Raw genomic sequence first — 13,319 nt, 5'->3', positions numbered from 1 at the left:
TCATTGGGGTTTTTTGGGGTTTTTTTACTCATAGAGAGATTTTAGAAAACTCGACCAACAATGATTAAACCACAAACTGGAAGATGAGAGAAAAAAAATCATCATTAATCAATTTTTAAGTTCATATTCTGAGCTATAATTTGCCCACCTTTGTAATCAAACAAAGGAATTTTATGTGTGTGTGTGTTACAGCCGTTACTGTTTCTAGAGAGCATTTAGCGCCCCTACTGGTGATTCTCTAAAACGGCATTTTCATCAGGATAAATCAGTATAAACGACACTAAAGTGTAATGTGATTTATATTCACGGTTAAAATTCACCCCTCACTAGCTCACGAACTATTTATTGTAAATCCAAACAAAGCCTTATTAAATTCACATAGCATTAATACATTTACTGTTAAACTACATTTTCTATAGTTAATCTGAAGATATGCTGTGACTCCTAAAATGAAAACAAGCCCACTAGTATAACAATAATTAACAAAACACATATACATCAGCACCTTCAGCTCACTGTATGATGTTTTCTGTGACAGCAGATAGTTCCATCATATCACAGTTCTGCAACTCAATTACTGAATTCCTGTAAAATTATTAAACATGTATAAGAAAATATTTGGTGATCACGAGTTTCATACAAATTTCCCCATCTTGCTATCATCATAAAGAAATACGTGTGTAAAATAACTAACTATTGATTATAACCCTGTACACCGGTCAGTACCACTCTAATTCCACAAGGGGGCAGCCGTTCACTGTTATATTGTCATACACTGACAGAAAAGCGTCATGAGAAGATAATCAAACCTTTGCATGTTTCTGCTTCAGTATTTAGCCTTTCCCTCTCAAAAAATGTTTGACACTAACAGCCACTGGCAATTATCTTGATTGAAAAGGAAAATACCATTACATCATGTATCTCATCATCATCATTATCACAATTATACACTTTTCAGTTATAACACGAAATCCCAAAACCTAAAACTATGTTATTATCTTTGCTGTTAACACTATTATTGGAATGCTCATCAACAACAACAAAGTAGAACCGACTGATTATCAGTTTTTATCACGAGTTCCTTCATTTAATGTAACCGATCCAAGCAGGTCAGATGTCACTTTCACTAAGTGCTGCATCATTGCTTAAATTTTGTGTGTTCGTCTCACAATGTGACCACTTTGGGAGAAAATAACATTATCATTTGATAAAAGATGAACCGTAACTTCCTCTGCTCATCATTTTTAACAAGCTTGCATTCCAGCCACAAAAGACAGTAAAAAAAATACTTGGCAATACATTTATCCCAAATCCATCCTGGAAGTAATCAATCACCAGCATGCAAGGGCAAGTTTTAAAAGATTTCAAATATTTGCTGAAGTAGCCCTTGTTCCTAATTATATCTCCCCGTCTGTCCCCCTCATTATTTAGAACTATTGACAAAATGTTGCAAAACATGGAATGGGAAGTCTCACACAGCCAACCCCCTTCCAAAAGATACTAAATAGCAAATGAATGAATGACTTATTGTGCCACAATGAAGCCATTAATGAGGTAATTTTATTAGTCGTCGCTGCCCAGAACTGTTGGAAACAGAAAGAGGAAACAAATGAAGAGGCAGCATAGAGGAAATTAGTGTTACCCAGTTCATTAATTAATGCATTGGTGTAGGCAGCAAATTAACTGCTCTAAAAAATCCCCATTCAGTGAGGATTATGATGAAGAAAATACATTGTTGCCCTCCAACATAATTACAAGACAGTGCAAATTCAATTCTAATGAGGTGAAAGGCACCCCCTTAACATACATCCCCTATTTCCCCCCGCTAAAGAGGCTTGCTCTTGTTGAGGCCTAAGTTTAAGGAAGTATTGAGACTGAAGGAGACAATAATGAGCGATCGGCCCGGCCCTGAGTGCTTTATACGCTGCAAACAGGTAGAGGGGATTGAATGGTTTTCTTTCTGGGACTCCTGGGGGGCCTGTCTTCCCAGCACAACAACACTTGCCCCTGAGAAAAGGCTCTGCTGAGGAGCTGGACGGTGAAAGGTCCTGAGCTGCAGTGGGCTCCTACTGAATGGCCACAAGTTCTTAAATGATCACAAACTATGTTGTGCCGGCCCAGTCTACACACACCAACACGAATACATGAGCGTGCACACATTCACACAAACACACACACACAGGCATGTATAGAAACACACGTAGCCCTCACCCTTCCACCTCTCGCTCTCATTGAGTTATCTTTACTCAGGCTTTGTCTCCCCTAATTGGAGCTGATGAGGGACTAATTGGTAGCTTTTTCACAACGTGCAGTACTTAAGCAATGGTAAGCTGAGGCAGGCAGCATGAATGAAGTTAATGAGAGGCTTTGCACAAATAAAAGCTTTAAAATGGGCCCGTTTCACAGAGTGAGGGAAAAGGAAAGTTGAGGATATCTTTTGTGTTCTCCACATCTTTCACTTATGTGCGGGTATCTGAAAAGACGAGGGAGTGGTGGAGGGCACGCAGTAGCTGCTGAAACGTTGAGCACTTGTGCACATAAAGGGATCCATCCGGTATTGTTTGGGGCCCATCGTTTAGTATGTCTGTTAATAATGAGAGAGAACTGCTCCTCAAATGAATGTGGCAATGAAGTGCTCAGGGGACAATAAGTGCCCTCTCTTCTGTGGACCACACTGGACCATGTTGGACCAATCTGAAATAAAAGCTCAGTCCTTCTGCTTTGTTCGAGGGTAAGTATGTGGCCTATGTGTGCAGAATTGAGGTAACAAATAATAATTCAGCATCAAGACGTCTCTGTCTCACGTTTATCTTATGAAGGCTACAATGTGTCTTAATGTTTATTTAATTGATTTATTATCAAATTTAACACATTTCACAAAGACAAATTGGGCTACCATAATTTGTGACATTATCTGGCAGGGCGAAATCACCTTCACACAACCTTCATAGTGTATAATACTTGAAGGTTTCAAGATTTTTTAAGATTTTAAGATTTAAGATACTTTATTAATCGTCATTTTGCATGCAATTCACAGCAAATCGCATGCAATTGAAATTTATCTTGCACCCCTTCATATCACACACACACAAACACATGCATCACAGAGGGGGTGCAGGGCAGCCATTATACGGCACCCGTGGAGCAGTGTTAGGGGTTTGGTGCCTTGCTCAAGGGCACCTCGGTAGTGCCCTGGAGGCAAACTGGCAACCAGCTGTCAGTCCACTTTCTTGGTCCATACGGGACTCGAACCGGCGACCCTCCGGTTCCCAAGCTGAATCCCCTATGGACTGAGCCACTGCCGCCATCATTTACATAATGATGGCAAACTTAAACACAGGAAGGTAAAGTTAAACACAGGATATTTCCTCAGCATGCTTTTTGACATTCTGTTCATGTGATAATGAGGTATGAATAAACACCATGAGGCATCAGGCTTCATTTAACTAAGCCAGAGTATCACACCAGGAGGTGACGAGCCACTCTCCCTTTCCCCCCCCAAATGTAACACGGGTAATACAAACAGCTTTAGAGGCCCTGATCAACTAATTGATTTGGCGACGAATTACAAGTTTGATTTGTACCATCTGATCAGGCTCTTCGTCGCCATGGGGAAAGAAATAAACACAAAAAAAACAGCATCAAACCAGGACATTATGGAATATTAAACATTTATTTTCCCTTTTCTGTTGAATATACAAAAGATAAACTCAGATCAACTCTTTTGTATAATTCACTGGCCAAATATTTGTGCTGACTCATGCAGTAGGCTATTCACAGTCTCAGTGACCCATTAACATCCTACAGGTTCCCATTGTCCACTTCTAAAAGGATCCATTAGCATGGGATTGTTATTTAAATCCCACATTTCCTCACAAAGAGTGCAGTTTAACTCTCTAATGAGGACAATCTCAGACAATGGATGGAGGCCTCTATTTTCTCTGCCTGGTAACCTCAAATGTGACAAGAGACAAGGCAGGGACAGACATTTAATTTTTAGTTTCACATCGATGCTTCCTGTCATTTCAGTATTTATGTCACTCCAGGACTATGTTACTAGATCAACAAATATTCTTCACTGATACACCATCCAGCTTCTTCTCTCTTTTTACGTTATGATATCACAGTATGTTGCTTGTAGAATTGTGTCCCTTCTTTGTGAAACTACTGTAGCATGAAATTGTATCCCAGTAAAATAATGCTGATCAGTCCCTGCAGATTTGTGACCATTTGCCAGAATAGGCAGAATCTCCAGATTATGTCGCCACAATAGATTGTTTTGTTTTGGGGACCATGCCAAAACCTATAATTACAACCCCTCTCGGAGATGCAGGGGCCTCCAGCAGTTATAGGGAGAAGCTGGTGAAAGTAAATAGAAAGTGAGTGGCACATAATTGTGTCATCTGCAAATCTCCCACGAGGCTTTCAAAGAGCAATGAAAGCTCCTATAGCCGGCATGACCTTGTAACCTTCTCCTTTCACTGACCCACTGCATGCTTATGAGCAAAGGAAATACAGCTGCTTAAAGGAGTGAACAACACACTGAGTGGAAAGGTTCACTTTGCATGTCAGATAAGTGGATCTTTGGTGGCACAAGATACTGAGCATGTTTCTAGTAGGTTATTTTATCAGGCTATCTGCACATTGGTTTATTACATTACATTTACCATAGACAAAACACACAAAACAATTATTGCCTATTCTATTTTAAATATATAAATGGGGAAATTCATAATTGATGCTATGATATTGACTGCCAAAGTAGAAATACATGCTCTTTTTTCAGAAATATTAACATAAACCAGATTCACTGCATCTGATTTAAGTGTAGCGATTGTACAACTCTGTCTTAATACTGGCTAAAACACGCAATCAGAGGGGTGTTGGGCCTTGTTGGAGGTATGAGCTCCCGTGTGCCCCTTTTATCATTTTATTTTGTATTTCTGTGAGTAATGTCAGCCTGTACATCATGGGCTTTACGCCGAGGAGGAGAGTGAAGCTTTCAGAGCTGCATTGATGGACACGCCAGCGTTTCCGTTTGCCGCTTGTGTCGCCGTATCAAAGGAGAACCGCCTCGTCCAATCAGAACGCGCCGTGTTGGCCCCTCGCGCATCCCGTCATGCTCGCGGTTTGAGCGCTACGTCAGCAGTGAGACCTAAACATGGCGGTGTCCATATCACAGTGCTGGACTGCGGGACCGTTTATCTTCTTATTAACGTTATTCCCGACGTTATTATTTCATGGCAGCGTGGCGGACGTTAGGGCAGACTCCCCCGCGTCAGAAGCACTTCCACACCGCCGCTTCGAGTACAAATACAGCTTCAAAGGACCGCACCTGTCCCAGTCTGACGGCAGCGTTCCCTTCTGGATTCACACTGGAAGTAAGTTTGGCAGCAGACGTGACCACTAAACAACAGATGTGTGCCACTGTTTACGATTATTTACACTCAGTGTTCAACCTAAACTTTCTATCGACACGTGGTGGAAATGACTGAGCTCCCTTCTGCTGCATTTGTAGTCGTAGCTGCTGTATTTTCTGCGTGTGTGTGTGTGTAAATATTAGAAAATACACACAGTAAATAAGCACCGTCGCTTCATTTGACATATAAAGGAGTTACATGCTGTTAAGCTGTTGGCTGTGGCTGCTGTGTGTGTCGCTACAGACATTATTGAACTGTCCTCTTGCAAAATTGGGCCTTTGGAATGTTGCATCATCACGGTTTTGCTGACACAGCGTTCCATATGAGCGGTCTTAGATTACACTGCATACGTCACCTTGAGGCAAAGTATGGCCTGGATCTTTAATGCCGACATACACAACAGGTTAGTGTCGTTTTTACTTTTCAACCACAGATAGAATCAGAGAAGCCACCTGACAGCGCTGTCATGCGTCTAAATCAGAAAAATGTGGTCTGACAACACTGTGTGCATTCTATACATCAAGAATGACATCATCTGTCCAAGTCTGTTTTCCAACCCGGTATTGCCACATTCTTGCAGTATGATGTGCAGTTAAACTAGTTTACACAAACAACCCCCTGACCATCATATAGGAAATAACTGAGAACAGAGGTTAAAGAAGTGTTGATTACTGAAATAGGATAAGATCTATGATGCCATTTGTAGAAGTACGTTGCTGTTTGACATCATCCTGTAAAAACTGTATTAACCCTATGAGATCATCGCATCAACATCACTGACGCCATCCTGGACTCTTGTGTCCACACTACTGTGCCAAGTTCTCACAACCTCCAGCGGCCGTGGCTTCCTGCTATTTGACCTCAAGGTCCACGAAAAAAGTTCAACAACAATAATAATACAACCTTCTTTCTTTCTCTTTATGTATAATGACGTATAATGGCGAATAGCTGAAAGATGTTTGTGCTGCAGAGACCCATAACAATCCTCCTCTCCTCTCCTCTCCTCTCAGATGCTATTCCCAGTGCAGACCAGGTGCGCATCACACCGTCCCTCAGGAGTCAGAAAGGCTCCGTCTGGACCAAAAACAAAGTCAGTTTTGAGAACTGGGAGGCCGAGCTGACCTTCCGAGTGTCTGGCAGAGGGAGAATGGGAGCGGACGGTTTGGTAAGGGCACCCTTTCCTAATTCCCTGTGATGTTCCATGTTAAACCAGTGTTATAAGAGTTTGACTTTTCATATCTTTTGATTGGCTCCTCTCAGTACCTGACACACGCTCCTTTGTTTATCAAAGCTGCCACGACAACCATGTTACTCCAATCTGCTTAAACCAACATTCTTCTCTTGTGTGTCTATTGAAATCTGTGTATGCAAACCTGTGTGTAGCGTGTGTGTGTGTGTGTGTGTGTGTGTGTGTGTGTGTGTGTTCTTAAAGCAGTGGGTAACCTTTGGCTGATGTTTGTGCCCTCAGGCTGTGTGGTTCACGGAGAGTCAAGGCCTGGACGGTCCAGTGTACGGCGCAGCTGACAAGTGGAACGGACTCGGAATTTTCTTCGACTCTTTTGACAACGATGGCAAGGTTTGTGTTTTCTTTGTGTAGGTTCAGCAACATTCACACACATCTGGATCCTGACTTTATTCTATAGTTTAAAAGGTAGAAATTGGTTGTGCTGTTATCTATTCAGTATTTGTTATCACGCAAACAGGCCTTGAATTGCAGAGGTTTTTTTAATAATCATGACCAGTAGCAAACCTACATATATGATTTCATGTTTATTCACTAACATTACCAAAAAAGCCAAACCCCTTCCTGTCTTCATATGGAAAATGGATTCATGTCTCCTCTTGTTTGCCCAACTTCCTTTTAGAAAAACAACCCAGCCATAATGGTTGTGGGAAACAATGGCAACATTGTTTACGACCACCAAAAGTAAGTAAACGTTTCTCCGCCGTACTCCGATATTATCACCGTCTCAAATTTAAACAAGTTAAAGAAGATTAGAAAATCTGATTATATTTGCTTGTAGAGTAAATAATCCCTAATCTCCTGTGGGCCAGAGGAAGCTTTTCCACAGTTCACACACACACACACTGTTTTCCATGCTGCCACTCAAATGCTTACCATAACACAGACTCGTATATGAGCGTTAACATTCGTCACTTATTGCGTGAACTTTGTCCCTGTTTGTATGTTCTTGAAAGTAACAGTTTTGTCTGAAAATGTTGTTTCGACTCAGCGATGGCACCACACAGGCCCTCGGAACGTGCTTACGAGACTTCCGCAACAAACCCTATCCCATCAGAGCCAAGATAACGTACTACAGGAAGACACTGACGGTAGGAGACGGCAGGCAGTGGCTGCGTGATGTGTTTTGGTATAAAGCTAACTCTGGGTGTTGACGGATGTGTTGAGCTGCTGCACCGGTTTCTCCCCCCTCAGGTGTTGATCAACAACGGTTTCACACCAGACAAGAACGACTACGAGTTCTGTACAAAGGTGGACAACATGGTCATTCCCAAAGACGGCTTCTTTGGTATTTCAGCTGCCACCGGTGGTTTAGCAGGTATTAACCCATGAACCCTTATTTCCTTTATAACCTATATTTTAATGAAATTACTTTTCTTTTCTAACTCCTAGTTTCTTTTCTCCGTCAGACGACCATGATGTTTTGTCCTTCTTGCTGTTCCGACTAACAGAACCAGGCCAACAGCAGGTAACTAAACCTCTCTACTTCCCGTCCCGTGTGTGGCATTAAATTTTCTCTAGTGTGTGTGTGTGTGTGTATGTGTGTGTGTGTGTGCACGCGCACATGCACGGTGAAGTCTAAGCACAGCCTCTGTTGAGCTCAGAGAGGGTCCGTTTTTTTTCTCGTCTTTTCTATTGCAGCCCCCACCTGAATCTGAGATTCCTAAAGAAGAGAAGGACAAGTACCAAGAGGAATTTAAGAACTTTCAGGAGGAGCTCGACAAAAAGAAAGAGGAGTTCCAGAAGGAGCACCCGGACGTTCAAGGAGAGCCAAGTTAGTTTGCTCAATTCAAATGCCACTGTTAATTCTTTGAAATATATTGAAAATAAAGAATTACAAAGGTTACAAAGGTTTCCTTTTATCTGCTCCCAAATAAATAGTTTGGGCAATGTTGATTATTCCTGATCCTCATTGCCAAACCTTTCATTTATAATACATAGTGTTATTTTGATGAATATTATCATTTGTCAGTTTTGATGTGAATTTCTCCAAATGTGTGTCCATTGTAGTCGAGGACATGTATGAGAGCGTGAACGAGCGGGAGCTCCGCCAAGTGTTTGAAGGCCAGAACCGGATCCATCTGGAGATCAAGCAGCTCCATAGGCAGCTTGCCATGATCCTGGACGAACAGCGGCGATACGTCTCCGTCATCACAGACGAGATCGCCAAGAAGGGGACGACCGCCGAGTCAGGACAGGTAGGACGCACGGCGGTGGCAAGAAGCGGAGTCACACCTCATGCACACGATGCTGAGACAGTTTCTCTGGGGCTAAATTTAGAAAGACAAGTTTCACTTTCAGGTCACAAACGGATGCATGAATCCGTTACACATGTGGCAACCTCCCAATTATGAAACATCTTTATATGAAACGGCTCGGGGCTAGTTACCTTGTTTATATCTTAACGATTTAGTTGCATTTTTTTTCCGGAAAAGGGCTATACAAATAAAAATTGATAGATTGCTGTATATTCATAGAATAAAACATTATTAAGCATTATTTTGGAGATAGTTTTAATACATGCAGAGGGAAAAACTAATGATAAGTGATTTGTAGTCCTTTCTATGTATGTATGTATGTATGTATGTATGTATGTATGTATGTATGTATGTATGTATGTACATACAGTTCATGTGAGAAATGGGTGATAAAGAAAAAACACAGCCAGTCATGATGTCATCCCCTGTTATGATATGTCACTTGTTGGTTTAAATGACATCAGTGCTGTAGTATGATGGTGTCATAGGTCAAAATTTGATGGATGACATCATTTTCCATCCCGGATAGTCAGGTGAAAAATGAGCATGTAGCCATAAATAATATTGATTGATATATTGATTGACACTCTTCTATCTCTTACAGGCAGAAGCGTCCAGTCAGCAGCTGAACTCTGTCGTTTCCACCCAGCAGGACGTTCTCAGAAACCTGAACGAGCTGAGGTGGGTAACAACAACAGCTGCTGTTTGGATATTTTTTTAAACTATCTGTTGTTTTTGCTGCACAACACAAAAATAGATCTGTGATTGTCTACGAAAACACGCTTTAATCCTTAAAATCAAAGTTAACCTGACGACGCGGTCTGTCACATTGCAGGTGTCTGCCAGCTTCAGTTTCAGTTTAACACAAACACACACACACACACACATACACACACACGATCATTAATCTATCCCTATCTTACCCCAAACCATTTGACTAGTTTGCTGTCTGTACTTGTAGTACTGATGTGATTCAGATGAACCTCATCTATATGTTTATATTCATACACTAAGAGGCTGCTCAAAGGACTGTACAAAGTACATATAATCATGATTTAATATACAATGAAATGAGAGATTAAGGTGATAAAAGGAAACATTTCAAAATAGTAAAACTACAATTCAATAATTGAAAAGAATGAAATCAAATCAAAAAAGAAGATAAAACCAGAGGTAAAATAAGCTCATTAAATTACCATAGAAACGACTTAAATGATTTTAAAAATCAATCTGTGAAGAAACAGGCAGCTAATGAAGAGAAATAATAATAATAATAATAATAATAGATGTTCAAATCAACACAACCTGCATGATCATTTATACATCTCCATCCATGTGGTAATGTTCATGTTCAAATAAGAATGCCTCTGATCTTCTGTTAAATGCAAACTGTAACAACACATTTGTCTCTCCTCTCAGGCGGCTCCCATTTTTACACTATTTTAGGATAATGCAGTTTAAGAGCTTATATGTCCCAAAATCGGACCTTTGACTTTGGCATGAAATGCACACACATTCATGCCAAAGTCAAAGGTCCGATTTTGGGACTTAGGTAAGAGTGATTAGGTCTACAAAATGTAGTTTTGGTGACGTTTACATGTTGGTCTCTTGTTGCCGATGATGATTACACGCTCATTCGTTTCCTCATGGGGAATTTCTTCCCCTCTGAGAAATCAATTTCATGTAGTTTTAATTCCTCAGCCATGTGTCCAAGCAAGGAAAAGGCCTCATCTTTAGCACCGTTCTGTCCTTTTCAGATTAGGCATTTGTCATTCACAGGGAAACATCCTTTCCCTCCAGTTGAGTTCTTGTCGCCGCACCCTCTATTCTGTTTTAATCGCCTGAGAGGTGTTTAAGATGATAAGAGCAGGTAATAATACATTAGTAAGAATAAGAAATTTCATCAGTGGGTATAACCCAATGTTTCCACAGCTGTGTTCATGGCATCTTAAGTCCATTTACACATTCTTGTTTTTGTCCACAAGCAGAGTTATTAAAGCGACCAATTTCTCTCCTCAAATGCAGCTGTAAAAAAGAGCTGTATACGTGTGCGGAAGGATAAGGATGAATCCTCTCCTTGAGCTGTACGCACAATAAAGGTAGATATCCTGGAGGTCATTTACAGACCTTACACAGTGCCTGAGCTTTAATTCTTCCCTGTTATATAAGTATTTCTAGAGAGGTTTTGGTTTTCCATTAGCTTCTGCCATTCTGGTTGCTTTTCTTCCTTCATACCACAGAACACAACAGACAGAATACACAACAACATCTACCTATTGTATCATTCCTGCCCATCACCCCTCAGCCACAGTACGTGTCCTTGTGTTGCTCACGATGTATCATGTTGATTTTATTTTATGAAGAAACCTCTGAAAAGGAACATTTTCTTGTATTTACTGTAGACATGAGTCTTAAGGTCCAAATCAAAGTATGTACCAAGAGATTATTACTTGGATACAGCATGTGTCTTATTCTTGGAAATACATTCAAATCAAACAAGAGTATAATGACTTCTGGATATAGGACCTCCATTTTATGATTTTTATTTTTTTTTATCTAAACCAAACTTCAGGGATCTTACTGGTTTAAGTCTGTAAAAAAAAACCTTTCAGTCCCCTCAGTACAATACACTGAGCAAATGTATCATTGTTTTCCAGTTGGTTCAACAAACACTTGTTTTGTCTAGATTGTGTATCAGATTGCAGTGTTCTCCTGTGCGCCGTTACTTAGCCTTCTTCTTCATCTGTAGTAAGTGCGTTTGTTTGCAGGATTAAAGCAATCGTGACCTATTTCATCATGGAAAAATTCTACTCCTCAAAGTTTGACGTGATGTGTCCTCTGGTGCAGAGGGATTAAAAGATTTTGCAGGACTGTAAAAAGAAATTCTCCATATGCAGCAATTTAACATGTTTACCAACTTGAATCCACTTATACAGTACATTGTCATTGTCTTGAGCGTTGCTTAGTCATGGATTCGGTATGAAATGGGCGTCAAGCTGCTGTCGTGCTCTTTCTCACATGTCTGACTGCTCTTTTGTCCTTTTTGCCGTTGCAGAAACTCCTTCCACGAGTCACTGAAACAGATCGGCTCAGTCCAGCAGCAAGGCGGCGGAGGGGGTGCGGCGACCTACGAGACCATGCAGCACTTAAACGACATCAAGGAGCATCTGCACCTGGTGAAAAGAGACACGGAGCACCTGGTGCAGCGCAACACTCAGGTTGGGATTATAGTTTATGAAGATGTTTGTTGGAGATGTTTGGCGGTTTTGTCATCTAGACTGAATTATCCGTGTCCTTTTGTTTTTGTGACGTGAAGAACCCGGCTGAGAAAGCTGTGAAATGTCCTGAGCCGCCTCCCATGCCTTCCTGTTTATCCACCGTCCATTTTGCCATGTTCGTGGTTGTTCAGACCGTCCTGTTCTTCTGCTACATCATGTATAAGTAAGACATCTTCGTTATTGGTATTCAGCTCGTACTTCTGCATCTCAGTGAGGACTTTGTCTGATCTCGTTCTTTGTTTCCCCGTCTCTCATACAGAAGCCAACAGGAAGCAGCAGCCAAGAAGTTCTTTTGATAAAGCCCATGGAGGAAGTTGACATGTATAAATGAGGGAATGTCCATTTTGGTAATTTTTTGTTTGATTATTTCAGATTGTAAGTTATTGTACTTGAAGAATTTGTTTTTTGTTAAGAAGAGTTTTAATTAACTGCCGTTTTAATTTGATCTGGTGTGTGTGAATGCTTGTCCTGTGAGACAAATTGTTCTGGATTTCCACCTTGTAAAATATTCCATACAGTATTTTTTTTGAAGGGGTCAGGGTCATATTGTTTGTGTTGTCTCCAAAAACTGAGCTATGGCACACAGTCCCATTCCACAAAACTAATAACTCTATTTAGAGTTAGAAGAGAAGAAACCTGTGTTTTAGAATGTGCAATTTTGTATAAATGCTGGGCTACAGTCTGTCTACAGTCAGAGCAGCTGACTGCTTCTCAATGATGGAAACACGTCAGCATCTGACGTTTTCTTTCTCCTTGAACAATTTACATAAACTGAAAACAAACAACCAACCTGCTGTGTTGTGAGTGTTTTATTGTGACATCCACCACACATCCTCATCGTCTCATGTGATCACGTTATTTATTGAGCCTCCAGAGCTGCAAAGAGTTCCATGTATTAAATTCATTCCAATTATCTGGTAAATTTGTTTACCAAACTAGGTTTGAAAATTGCTTGGATTTTGAATTAAGTTCTTAAAGCTATTATTAGATAATTTCATTATAATCTATTCTCCTGGTGAATAATTTGCTTTTTAGATTAAGAAATTAAGTAGTGACTATCATCACAGTAGTTTTTTGTTCAAGCTAGAAGATGAAATTTACAGAAAATAAGCCTCGTGTC

The 13,319-nt window shown here is 40.6% G+C and overlaps 1 protein-coding gene across 1 annotated transcript; it reads left to right on the top strand.

Moving 5' to 3' along the window:
• The first annotated feature begins 5,134 nt into the window (after window positions 1-5,134).
• Window positions 5,135-12,988, top strand: lman1 (lectin, mannose-binding, 1). Its single transcript, XM_076171785.1, has 13 exons — window positions 5,135-5,381; window positions 6,431-6,585; window positions 6,889-6,996; window positions 7,286-7,347; window positions 7,655-7,754; window positions 7,858-7,981; window positions 8,073-8,131; window positions 8,305-8,437; window positions 8,674-8,861; window positions 9,526-9,602; window positions 11,977-12,139; window positions 12,238-12,362; window positions 12,459-12,988. The coding sequence occupies exons 1-13, from the start codon at window positions 5,162-5,164 to the stop codon at window positions 12,493-12,495; spliced, it is 1,551 nt and encodes a 516-aa protein (XP_076027900.1). The 5' UTR covers window positions 5,135-5,161; the 3' UTR covers window positions 12,496-12,988.
• The last annotated feature ends 331 nt before the right edge of the window (window positions 12,989-13,319 follow it).

Source organism: Genypterus blacodes, unplaced genomic scaffold (genome assembly GCF_046128005.1).
Source record: "Genypterus blacodes isolate CSIRO-AG114 ecotype Tasmania unplaced genomic scaffold, CSIRO-AGI_Gbla_v1 ptg000270l_1, whole genome shotgun sequence".
Taxonomy (NCBI): domain Eukaryota; kingdom Metazoa; phylum Chordata; class Actinopteri; order Ophidiiformes; family Ophidiidae; genus Genypterus; species Genypterus blacodes.
The sequence above is the reverse complement of the archived record's forward strand: the minus strand, read 5'-3'. Positions and strand labels throughout refer to the sequence as shown.